We start from the raw sequence: 12,606 nt of genomic DNA on the forward strand, positions 1-12,606 counted from the left end.
GAAGTCCTCGGAGTCACCCTCAGCACCTCTCATTCTGTCCCACCCCACTGCAACCTGTCAGAAATCGTGTTAGCTCTACCTGCACAGTACACCCAGAACCTGGTCATTCTCTCCACCTGCACCATGAGTGCCCCCTGTGGGCTCACTGCTTCTCCCTGAGCTCCAGCTTCAGAGGGTGCTTCTGCTCCCGTCCCTCACTGTAGTGCAGCAAGCCCTGTGGCACCGAAGTCAGGCCATGCACCTCGGACCCCCAGAGTAAAAGTCACAGGCTCTCCAACGCTGGCAAAGCCTGGTGGAAGCTGCACCTCCCCACCACCGCTCTGCTTCAACTAGTGGCCCCAAATAGTCCTCTACTGCCCACCCCCTGACATACACCCAACCTCTCATTAGGTCACCTCCTCTGCAGGAACATTCTTCTCCCAGCTAGCTACCTGCCAGGCTGTCTCCCCAGTCTTCAGTCTACTTGTCTTTGCACCTTCCCAGTGAGGCTACCCAACTCCCCTATTTAATATAGCAACTTACCCACCCTCACCCTTAGAAAACTACCAGTTCTCTCTGCCCCGTTTTTATTTCTCTATAACACTTAATACCTTCTTTAGCCACACTACATACCTGCATGATAACCTCATGTTTTTCTGTCTTTCCTTGCTAGAAAGGAAGCTCATAAGGGTAGAGTTTTACCTGTTTCATTCCACTGTTCCCATTACCTCTGACAGTGTCTAGAACATAGTAGGTGCTTGATAATTATGGCATGAAGGAAGGGATGCATCAACAGATGGATGGATGAGACAAGAAATAACAGCTGGGAGCCCCACCTGTCCATAGGGACAAGTCGCCAGGGGAGGGGACTGGGATGGGGTCAGGAGTGTGGGTCTGGCAGCATGGCACCCATCTGGGGGGGAGGGTCAATGCTCAGGTGACTTTTGTCCCCCTGCTAAGTTATCAGGAGTAAAATTATCCCAGTCCTGGGAGCCTGGAGAAATGCAGAAGCCATTTGTCCAAAGGAGAGTGTGGCTGCCTTCCAGGGAGGAGGGTCACCAAGTGGGACCCAGTGTCTCTGGATAGTTTATTTCACATGGGTGATCCTAAGCATCTCAAGTGTACACACAGAGCCAAAAGGAAAAAAATGGGAGAGATTTAACTTCCTGAAAATGCTTTATAACAATGCGGAACAATTATATATAGCAAACGCCTTCAAAATTTAAATGCTTTAAACATTTAATTCAGCATTAATACACACAAATGCTATTACAGGAGTTGAGGAGAGCTGGTGACAGCCCCCAGAGGGATCAGAGTTTCAACAGTGTCACTTATAAATTATATTACATCCATTTTATTTACTGGTCTAGGCAGTCAGAGGGAGGAGGATATACAGTGTGGAGTAAACACATTCATACCGGGAGGAGGAATGCTGGCAGGAGACACAGCTTTGTAACATTAAAAATGTATAAAGTATTTAGCAAAAGTTACAGAAAACAGACCAAACAAGCAAGTTTATTCTGTTAGAAAATTCCACTTTCATAGGGTTTGCTGATGTGCTCGTGTCTGTGAAGAACTACTGTGCCCCACCCCCCCCGCCCTCAATCCCCATCCTAAGGGAGGGCAGAGATGCAGACTGGAGGCCCATCACCAAGGGTGGCCGGGGTCCCTTTGAATATCTGTCCCTGGGTCCACAAGGCTGCCCTGAGGCCATGGCTCCCAAGAGCCAGTCTGCCGTGTACAACGCTGGAAGGGGAATGTCTCAGTTGACAGATGAGTCCACCAAGGTCCGGGAGGGGAGGTGACAACTCAGGTTATGGGACTAAAGAGAGAGCAGAGTGGACCCAGTCCAGTGCTCTTGCCCCTGGGACCTCTGTCCCAGTGTCACACTGTCTGTTAGAGCACCCACATGCCGGACCATTGTATTTCTCCATTGCAGTCCCATTAGGAACTTCCCTGGAAGCACAAAGGGTCCATGTCTCCTCAACCACACACAGAGAGATCAAAGGCAGTCACAACCCCTGTCCTTCGGAGGCACCTCCCAACAAAGGCTCCCCAAAGAGCCTGGCCCCAGCATCTAGAGGGTTAGAGAAAATGGAAGCTTGCTTTTTTTGTCATATGTCTATTTTCACCCAAACCTGCTGCAACAGGAGTTGAGGCCCTCCTCTTCGAGAGGGGCCTGACTGGGATAATATTCCTGGGGAAGAGGAGTGATGAGAGTTCATGGCAAAATTTGCCCAGAATGCCCCAGCAGCACAGATCTGTGGCTCCCCACCACGGGAGCCTGTGGGCTTGGGCTCCCACCTCGGCCTGGACCCAGGTATTTTCAGTTTGCTTGGAGAGGTTCCTGGTGGCCGTCCAGGGCTCACCTGTCACAGAGCAGGGCATGACCAAGATAGGGCTCGGAGTTGTCACCTTGGAGGTCCTAAGGAGGAATTACCTCATTCTTGACAGCTCTCAAGACTCTTAATTTCAGCTGCATTTGTGTCTAACAAGAGAAATGCCAGCATGTCCCTCTCGTGAGGATTTTAGGTAATGCCATGCACCACTGTGCTTAAGAGACCCAGATGAGGAATGACCATGTGTACAGGGTAAAACACTGGAAATGAGAAGGGGGAAAGATAGAATGCAGTGACTGCAGGAGGCCTGAGAGAACTTCTAGAAGAATATTTTCAGTCTGCAGATGAAGCAAAGAAATCCAGGATAGGATCTCAATGAGTCCCCAGCCAGCCCCCTGCCTTCTCATCCATTTGCCTTCCACACCCTCTTACACTCAATAAATGCCAAGGACTGTGTGCGCTGACATGAGGGGCCCCGGGAGAGGGTGGATTTGCTATCCTAGAGGCAAGCTCCAGGACATAGAAGGGGGAGGCAATGCAGACCCAGCCTGGCCCTCCCCCACAATCCCTGGTAGCTTTCTGCACTGTCAGATCCTGACATGAACCAAAAACCAAGTGTGAGCTGCAAGAACTACCTGTGGGCACAGCTGGCATTTGGAGAAGGAGTCCTGGGAAGTGTAGGAAGCAGCAGGGTGGAGCAACCATGCAGACAAGCTGTAGACCCTGAAGAGGAACGTCTGGGCAAACAATGCATTGTAGAAGCGAGGGAGCCATGGGGTACGCCATGCAATGGAACACCACTAGGTGATGTGAGGGGAGCAAGGATAGGCACACAGCATGGGTGGCTCACAATACTAATCCAAGACTGAAAGAAAGGAACCAGCCTCAAAGACTGTTGTCTGGCTCCTTTTACACAACATCCTAGAAAGGGCAAAACTATAAGGTCAGAAAACCAATCAGTGGTTGCCAAGGGCTGGAGGTGGGAGGAGTGGATTGACTACAGGGGTTAGGGGGAATCTTGGAGTGATGGAAATATTATGTTAATTTTGGTGGTGTTTACAGGGCTATACACGTTTGTCAAAATTCACAGAACCCTGGAAGTAAAATCACTTAAACAAGGTGAGGTCTTTGACATCCTTTGAATTTATGGCTTGTATTTCCAAGAAGGGACTTTGGCTCAGCCAAGATTTTTATGCACCATCCACTAATCCAGTAGTTGACTGGTTTCCACAAAGGGAATAGAAACAAACACCTGGTTCATGAACACGCAGTTTCTGTCTGCTCCAGGCATCCGTCAGCCCCGAGGGGCAGCGGAGTCTGCCTGCTGCAGAACCTCAGGACAGCTATCCCTCTATGATACTGCTCAAACACACTGGAAATAAAATGGAGAGGAACAAGTGGCTTTTTCTGGAGGTTGTCATGGCAACCAGCTCACTCAGAACACCATTTGTCTTGGAGATGCTTATTTTTTAAAACCAGGTTTTCCCAGATAAAACTAAGTAGAACAGGCAGAAGGGGCCCACTTGTTCTCAGAAGTGGAACAATAGATGTGCTCAAGAATAACCTAGACTCGTCACCCATTCTGAATAAATCCAGCCAAATCCTCTTATGACCTAAATGCCAAAACATAAACAAAAACAGAACCACCTGGATAGAATGACTGCTACCCTGAGGTGCACTTTCAGGTACTGTAGACTTCATTCTGATATTGACTTCATCCAGCAGCGGGCAGGGGAAGAACCCTGTTAACAATATAGGGGCTTGGACTATGGGCTCCAGTTCTGCTCTTAATTCACTCTTGCTAATTTCTCTGTACTCACTGGTCGTGCTTGGGCTTCCCCCTCTTGGTAAAGTGAGGAGTGTTATTTAAAACAAAAGAAACCTCAGAAATTCAAGTTGGATATGGGCTGCGAGAGTCTAGTGACCAGGTGACTGGACCCTTGTTGCTGTCTACCTTCCACCCAGTGTCTAAATGCCACATGACAGTAGTGTGTGCTGGAACTGCAGGCTGCCAGGGGGTTAAATGTTGAAGGTTAAATGTTCTCATTCTCCAGAAATGTTCAAGTATCCTCCTGTCTACATGGTGAATAGAGGAGACAAAGGACAATGTCTGTCTTGTATACAGCTATACTTCTAGAATCCCACACAGTGCCTGGCTTATCCCAAGTATCTGGTCAATAAATGGATGAATAAATGAATGCAAATCTATCAGCACAACAGACAGTGTCTCTGAAAGCCCACCTGTACCTGTATGTGAATGCCAAGGTTACTGACCTGCGAGAACCCTGGAGAAAAGAGAAGTCTACACAAAATATCAGATCATGGGCTTCCCTGATGACAAACCCGTATCTTGTCCTCAAATCTTATCACATTGCTTGGCTTTAGCTAAGTGCTCGATGAATAAAGGAGGGAAGAGAAACAGAAAGGGAGCATGTGAGGAAGCTAACGAGACTGAGATGAGATGATGGGGGAGAAATGAGTGACTTCAGAAACAAGACTTGCCCACCTTGGACCAGCTTGGGCCACCCTGGAAGAGGCAAGAGTACCTCTGTTGCAGTGAGGAACAGAAGACTCTGGAACCCTCAGATGGAAATGAGAAGACAAAATTCATGAGCATATCTATTCAGAATATCTGTTCATAACAAGCCTATTGGCTTTGAATATTTGAAAATCACCCATAAATTAGTTTACTAAGCCACGAAGCAATTATTACTAGCACCCGTTTTTAATAAAGAAACCAAAAAATAACACCCTGAAACTGGTGGCTGGTGTCATGGTGGGCCCAATCCCAGATCCAGAAGCAGTGCTTCTCCGTGCCATGGACAGATTCATGTTCGTGAAGGCCTTCAAGCTGACCTTTTTGATTGGGATGCTTTAGTAGGAAACATGACAAAGCTTGGTTTGCTGTAGTAAATTCGGCATCTTTCTACTGTAACCTATGAGAGAGCAATTCTGACTCAGTGTAAGAGGTACCAAAAGATCCAAGATTAACATGCTGCTAGTCACTGGCAAGACTGAAAGCCAGTGAATTGTGCTCTTAGAATTCTGTGCTCTTGGGAAACATGGGTCCCATGAATCCGATAATCCTGTCATCAGTGGGAAGATTAAGTTAGAAAGATGGGCTGGGTCTCAGGGCATGGGTTCCAGGCTAGGATCTGCACCTTGCCAGCTGCATGATCTCCTTCAGGTCCCTTTTCTTCTTCTGGACCTTTTGAACTGATTCTCAAGACTTCATGTGACTTAACATGTTTTCTGTGGTCAGGAAAAGGAGAAAGGGATGTGCAAGGATCTGAAGGCAGCCCTGGAAGTTTCCTAGGTCGCACTTAGACCAGGTTTTTCCAGACACTGGGAGATGAAGAAAGGGGAAGGCTATACTGGCACCAAGCAGGCGCTTGGTGCAGGGCTCTGGAATGTGCAGAAGGTGCTGAGAGGCCAAGGTGGCAGGACACTGGCCAGCGGGTGACAACCTACTGTGGCTACATGAGTCTTCAATGCCTGTACAGTGACCACCAATGAGAAAAAGCCATATAAGGGACAGTGATCCCGATGCCAGCATGCATAAGCAGGTAGAGCCATCTGGGGATGACAAAGACTTGCCCCAATCCGTCTCCTGTGTAGGACTAACCCAGCCCCTTTAAGAGACTGGAAAGGAGGAGGTGCGAAGAGGCAGCATCTGAAGGTTGAGTGGATTGGGATTTTTAGAGAGGAGGTTTTACTGAGGATGCTGATCTACTAGGAAACACTATTTGACACTCTGACTGAGGGCTAATTTGCTGAATGAGGTAGTTCCATCCTGACCTCTCCACGCAGGGTTGGTCTGGGAAGACAGGAGCCACGTCTTCTTCCCAAGACTCTTGATCATGAAAGGTGACAAAGAAGAGCCAAGTCGTGGGCTCCCAGAATACAATGGGAAAAATAACGGGGGAGGGCTGCAAAGGATGCTGAGGGATGGCTGTTCAGCTAAATGGTGCCTTTGATGCACAACTGTTACCCTGACACTTGGCTTGGAGACAGAGACATCCTTTCCCTGACCCTCCAAAGCCTCAGAGACCAGAGAACCAGCTGGAGGAAGGACTTTGGGGCTTCCAGAGGCTGAGTATGTGACACAGTTGGCTCTGCATAAGGAGATGACCCCTACGGTACTCAGCAGGGACCACAAAGTTCCAGCTTCAGTTTGTTCTCGAAGTGGCAAGCACAGCACAGGAGGTGGGGATCTTCAGCCTCAGAGACAAGAGCGGAGCTGTGGATCCATCTTCTTGGCCTGGAAACACTAGGGACCTCCCAGTGGGGCCATCTGGGCTGCGCCTCTGGAAGTATGAGCTGCAGCCTGCACCCCTCCCTCTCCACAGTGGACCAGGAGAGCGGGTGGGAGGGCAGTTCCAGTTGGCAGTAGGCCCTGTGGTGGGAACCACCACCTCCTCTTCATGGGACCCCCAGCCCTGCTCCTTGGCAGGCCCCCCGGGGCCTCATGAGCCCGTCTATATCTCCATGTCCACGGGGCGGATGTTGCCTGTCTTGTGCTCTCTGACCCACAGCTCCCTGTCTTTGGCTGGGTCCACTTTTCGAAGCAGTTGGTCCACAGGCTCGACTGTCTGCAAGGGATGGAGAAGAGAGGATGCAGTCAGAAGTGGCAGCAGAGCCGGGGACGCTGGCTCTGAGCCACGCTGCTTGCACCTTCGAGCCTATCAGAGCAGCCTCTCCAGAGGGTTGTGGGGCCCCAGGGCAGGCCCATGGGACAGATGGACATACTGGACTGTGAAAGTGGGGATCTGGGGCCTTTCATTCCCACCCTGTTTCTCACTCAGCGCCCTTTACCCTCTTGACCCCAGGGCTGGGCAAGAGGGCAGGGTGGCCCCAATGGCTCCGGGTCTGTGACCACTTCCACCTCTGTTCCCATGTTTACCACCACAGAACAGGACAAATGAAATTTTAGCTTTAGATATTCTGAACATTTCTAGTTTTTTTTTTCCTTTTGGTAAGAAATTCACTGGGGCAGGCAATAGCATCTTCCGCCATTTTAGCTATCATGAGTGTCTTTCTCCTCGGGGTAATGGCTCTATTTCCTGCACTGAGATGGGTTCGCATGGGAGCAAAGGCCAATCTACAAGGCCATCCCAAGCCTGTCCATTGCCCATTTCCAGGACAGAGTCATCCACAGTGACCACGTAACCCGGCACAGAGCAGTGGTGGTGGCCCTCCCTGACCCCAGGTCACCCAGGGTCCTGCTTGCCCTCCACCAGGGCAGGGGGCGGGAACTCACACTTTGGTTGAACATGTCTGTCTCGTGCCGCAGCTGTGTGTACTGGCACAGGTGTTGCCGGATCATCTCCACCCTCTCCACCTCCAGCCGCTCCAGCTCCTGCGCAGGAGAGACCAGAGACCTCTGAGCATGTCCCCTCCATGTGGGGACCGTCCCACCATGCAGGTCCCAGACCACCATCTCACACAACACAAGCCACCACCTGCTCAGCCCTGACCCCATGTGACCCTCTGGGGTTTGACGAAGGACTCATCCTATCTCTGGCGGTGAAGGTAAAGAGGATGAAAACATAGCAGCTGCCGTTTCCTGGCCCCTGCCCGGCCAGGCATGGTGGGCGCTAAGAGCTTTACATGCATCACTTTATCGTGCTCATAATAATTTTAAGAGAGAGGTCATGATCTTTTCCACCTTTTCCAAACAAGGGAATGAACATCTGGACAGTTAACACCACCTGCCCAAAGTGATGTGGAATGATGGGAGGAGCGAGATTTGAACCAGGGTCTGTTTTCATGATGGTGACTACACCAGTGCAGCCCCAGCCCTGGTTCCTAGTGGCGTGAACAAAAGGGACCTGTGCTGGGGGTGGGGGGTGGGGGCGTGTCTGTGCCTCCCTGGGCCTCTGCTGAGCAGTCTCTGCCCTCAGGCCACCCCTACCTACTGCTGAGGGACAGACCAGAGACCAGGCCTGGGGAGGCAGGGGGCTGGGAGTTGGGTGGCCACTGTCAACAGGATGATTGGAAAGGGTTTGCCTGTTGGTTTTAGGTGGTTCCATATCTTTAGAATTTAGGGGATCAGGCTGTTATTTCTGTGTACAACTAGGTCAGCGCCCAGGTGATTAACTGGGGAGGGGGGTAAAGCAGGGGGCTTAATTAGGAGATTAACCAGGAGGAAAACCAGGTCACTGTCCTGTGCTGGGTGGATGGGGGTGGCTTCAAGCAATGGGACAATAAACAGCTGGCATGATGCTTCTTTCTCACCTGGCCCAATGGCCCAAATGCCCACCACACTTCACAGCAACAAGGGCTGACTGAGGAGATGCTGCCCGCTCGCAGGAGAAACTCAGTGAGGCAAAAAAGGGGGTCTGATGCCTATTCCTCACGCCCCCAATCATGGGCCTCCCCCCATTCCTCCCACACAGTGTCCCAACCTCATCACTTATGTGCTGTACAAGGATCTTCTCTGTAGGACCTGCCACTCTTCTGGGGGGTGAGAGGTCATGCTTCCTACAGCTTGCCTATTTGTCCTAAAGGGGCCACTGTCAACTCAGTTAGGGACATCTTCAATTAAACCTGACCCTTCAGGGGACAGCCAAGGAAGGTACAGCAAGACCCAACCCTCACCCATGTTTACACAGTTAGGAAGTGCCAGAGCAAGGTTCGGAGTCAGTGGAGACTGGCCCAGAGTCGAGGTCTTGACCCCAACATGAACAGGTGTAACGACCATCTCCTCAGTCGCTGCCACTCCACCCCCTACATGCCCGCCAGCCTCCACTTCGGGTGTCCTGAGAACCAGGCACTATGCTGACATGTACTCACCAGCGTGGTGGTCACCATCTCTTCAAACCACTTGGACTGGGCCTGGTTGTAGAGGTCCACACAGCGCATGAGGTCATCCCCTGGAAAAGGCCGGTGGCACTGTTACACTGAGTCCTGGCCATGCCATGGCTGCCCTCTCCCCTGGGGCAGCACACAGCCATGCCAGTTCCTCTCCCTGGGGCCATGGAAGCCAACGGAAAGTGGGGGGGGGGTGGGAATGGAAGCAGAACAAAGAGAGGCGCTGCCCAGCACCATAAGGGATCAGCTTCAGAGTATCCAACTGAACCTGACCCCAGACACCAAGAATTCAGGATGGAGGTTTCTTAGTGTAGGTGGTGGGGGATGGGAAGGGGGTTACTCCTGGGACCCCTAACCCTATCATGAGCTGAAGAAATGTGTCTTCTTTAAAGATAGTAGTTTCATTTCACATCGGAGAGTCCTTTTTCATTAAAACATGTCACAAGCAACTTGGTACTAGTGAAAGAAGAAAACTTTGCAAAGTATGTCCATTTATGTGTATGTGTATATATGGAATAGGATGTCATTCTGAAACACACAATAACGTGTCTGATGGTATACGGCTCGCCCATCCACAGTGGTGGCATGAAAACACACTGAGTGCTATACACCAGTTCTAGAATAGTGCTCACACTGGGAAACAGGCTGGGTGGGAGGAAAGGAGCTCTTTCTATAGCACTTTCTTTCATAAGAGATCTGAAACAAACACAACTGTTCAATCTTGATGGCCAGTATATTGTTTTTTTTTTGCAATTATATGTACCTTTGAAACATTTTATAATTAGAAAGAAAACAAACTATAAAGTAATTGCAAACATTACTGAGGCACCAGAACCCCAGAACCTTGCCACACAAAACACCATTCCTAAACCAGCAGAATCTGTGCACTCTGGGAGCTTGCCAGAAATGCAGATCCCTGGACATACCCGACACCAAGAGTGAGCCAGAAACTGAATTTCCACCAGCTCCTCAGGGGTTCGTGTGCACAGCCCAGTTAGAGAAGCACCCTCCAGGGCAGAGCTGGGTCTAGTGGAGTTCAGATCCTCACAGGGCCCCAGATAGGAAGGTATTGTGGTCTGTGCTCATGGAAGGAACAACTCACGCACCAGCCAAGGCTAGCTCATTTATTCTTTAAATCTAGTCATTGGAGTAGATTCAAAATTATTCTTGTAACATCATCTTGCCCATTCTGGTATGAAAGTGAAAACAAACAAACAAAAAAAATGTACCCAGGACCCAGGGCCTGGTCAGTAGCTCCCTTTTCCCTGAATCACACCACTAGCTGGGAGATGACCATTGAGTAACAGAACCCAAATAAAGGGCTTTGTTCATTTTGCTCTTGGCCCAAGGTCAAGGACTGGGCCCTTGATCTCAAGAAGGACTGGAACTGGAGTGAAAAAAGCCAATACTTCACTGCAAATGCATGCCCACCAAGACCCTGGGCCTAACCCAGGATGCAGTTAGTGTGCCACCCTATAAAGGTACCATACGAAACTCCCAAAGCCCTGCTTGTCAATCCTGGTTTTGAGAACATGCTTTGGTAGCTCCTGCAACATCAGGAAATAGGGTAGGCAAGGGAGGGTGTGTCTTATCTCTGTGCAGCTCATGGGTCTGGAAGGAAACCCTTCCGCACAGTATGAGCTAAGTCATGGATTCTGGAACCAGAATATCTTGGCTGTCAAACCAATTCACAGAAAAAAGTCACATATGACTTGCAAGTCTATCACAGTTTGATAACACAATGCTGACAAGAGTTTAGGGAAAAGGCATCCACCCATGCTACTGGTTGGGCACGCCATTCTGGAAAGCAACATGGAAATACCCATCAAGATGAATGCAACTCTTTGACCCAGAAAATTCACATCTCTATTCTCTCTATACACAAAGTTAGATGCAGATGCATCTGTAATAACACAGCCTTGCTGGCATTGCCAAACACTCTGGAACAATCCAAAAGTCCTACAGAAATCGGTCAGGGAAATGAGGAAGCACAGCTTACAAAATCACACACCTGGATGCTATTCCACCATTAAAAAAGTCCAGTGTACGTGAGTGGGTGGGTGGGTAATCAGACATATAGGTAATGGAATAGAGCTATCTCTAAGATATAGCAATTAAAATAAAACTTTAGAACACAGAGTATAATATGATCTAATGTGTATAAATTTGAGTACAAATATTAAAAACATTAAAAAATTAAAACACTAGGAAATACGGATGGTGATTATATTTGGCAAATTAAGATTTTATATTCTTATGTGCTGATTAAAGTTTTTTCCCAAGCAAAGATATTGGTTTTGTAATATAATTGTATTTAATAACTTAATTAATTAAATGATATTGGGGATGCCTCTCCTCATCCTGGGTTTCCCTTCCCACTCCCAGTAAGTATATTATGCCTTCTGTTTCTGGATCCAGTCATCTATCATTGTGCATTGTAAGACCCGTATATCAAATGTTATGTTCACATTATTTTGTTATTGACTTATTTTTATACCATCTTATTTCAAAATGTCCATATGGCAGCCACTTCACTCTGTGAGGAATCATCATGCTGGGTTTGGCAGAAGGGACCCAGAGGCCATCACACCCGAGCCCTACCCCACAGCCACATTTCAGTCCCAGAGAGCAATATGCACTGTCCTTCCATGCTCATTTTTTTTTTGTTTTCAGAAATATTCGGTAGGTTTTTACTGGCTTCTCTCCCCCTGCCTTGGGCATTAGCTAATTTTTACCACCAGGTGGAAGCAGAAACCAATTCACTAAAGGCGCATTTCAGGGAGACTGAAACGTGGTTATTTTGTTAACATGTCAGCCCTGCTGGGGCAGGAGCCCATCACTGTAGGTGAGCATCACCCCCTGTGGGGGTGAGGTGTGTAATCCTAGGGGTTCCACACAGTGACAGGACCCTTGAATTCTGGGGGCAGTGGGGAATAACCACTTCCTGGTCAGAGAGCAGGGCCTGGAGACAGCCTTGCTGACTCCCCTCTGCACAGCGCCCCCTGCGGCCTCCCCCTGTGGGCTGCAGCTCCCAGGCACTCCATTCCCCAGCCTTAGCTTTGCTGGGCTTCCCGGATCAGGTGAGGACAGGTGGGCCATGGCCATGCACTCACCAGCCTGCGTGGACTTCCTCCGCGCCTTCTTGATGTCCTCCTCCGTCTTGTTGCTCAGTTTGATCTCCAGCTGCTGGGTCTTCATCTCCAGGTCTCTCTGCCGCTCTGTGAGGGCCTTCCGGGCCTGGGGGCCAAGGGCATGGGAAGGCTGTTCACAGGGCTCAGAGCCAGGAGGGCCTCATGGGCCACAGCGCCTGGCTTGCCCATTTCCTAGGGAAGTGTCCTTTCTTTTGCCTGCTTCTGTGGGTGATACCACGTGGCTCTGACAGGCTAAGTTGCTAGACAAGCATCACTCAGCCAGTTAGTCGCCATGCAGAGGCTGCCATACCCATCCCTATCTCTCTCAACCAGATCCTGACTTG

The 12,606-nt window shown here is 49.6% G+C and overlaps 1 protein-coding gene across 7 annotated transcripts in view; it reads right to left on the minus strand.

Moving 5' to 3' along the window:
* Positions 1-1,169: 1,169 nt before the first annotated feature.
* The window catches only part of GAS7 (growth arrest specific 7), a 208,254-nt gene continuing 196,817 nt past the window's right edge, over positions 1,170-12,606 (minus strand). For all 7 annotated transcript variants that reach the window (XM_045824043.1, XM_045824045.1, XM_045824049.1 and 4 more), the window contains 4 exons: positions 12,245-12,368; positions 9,114-9,193; positions 7,579-7,677; positions 1,170-6,910 (listed from right to left, as the gene is read on the minus strand). In XM_045824043.1, the coding sequence (XP_045679999.1) occupies positions 6,797-6,910; positions 7,579-7,677; positions 9,114-9,193; positions 12,245-12,368 (417 nt within the window). In that variant the 3' untranslated portion in view covers positions 1,170-6,796. The remainder of the gene's footprint in view (positions 6,911-7,578; positions 7,678-9,113; positions 9,194-12,244; positions 12,369-12,606) is intronic.

Source organism: Phyllostomus hastatus, unplaced genomic scaffold (genome assembly GCF_019186645.2).
Source record: "Phyllostomus hastatus isolate PE091 unplaced genomic scaffold, TTU_PhHast_1.1 phas_scaffold_55, whole genome shotgun sequence".
Lineage (NCBI taxonomy): Eukaryota > Metazoa > Chordata > Mammalia > Chiroptera > Phyllostomidae > Phyllostomus > Phyllostomus hastatus.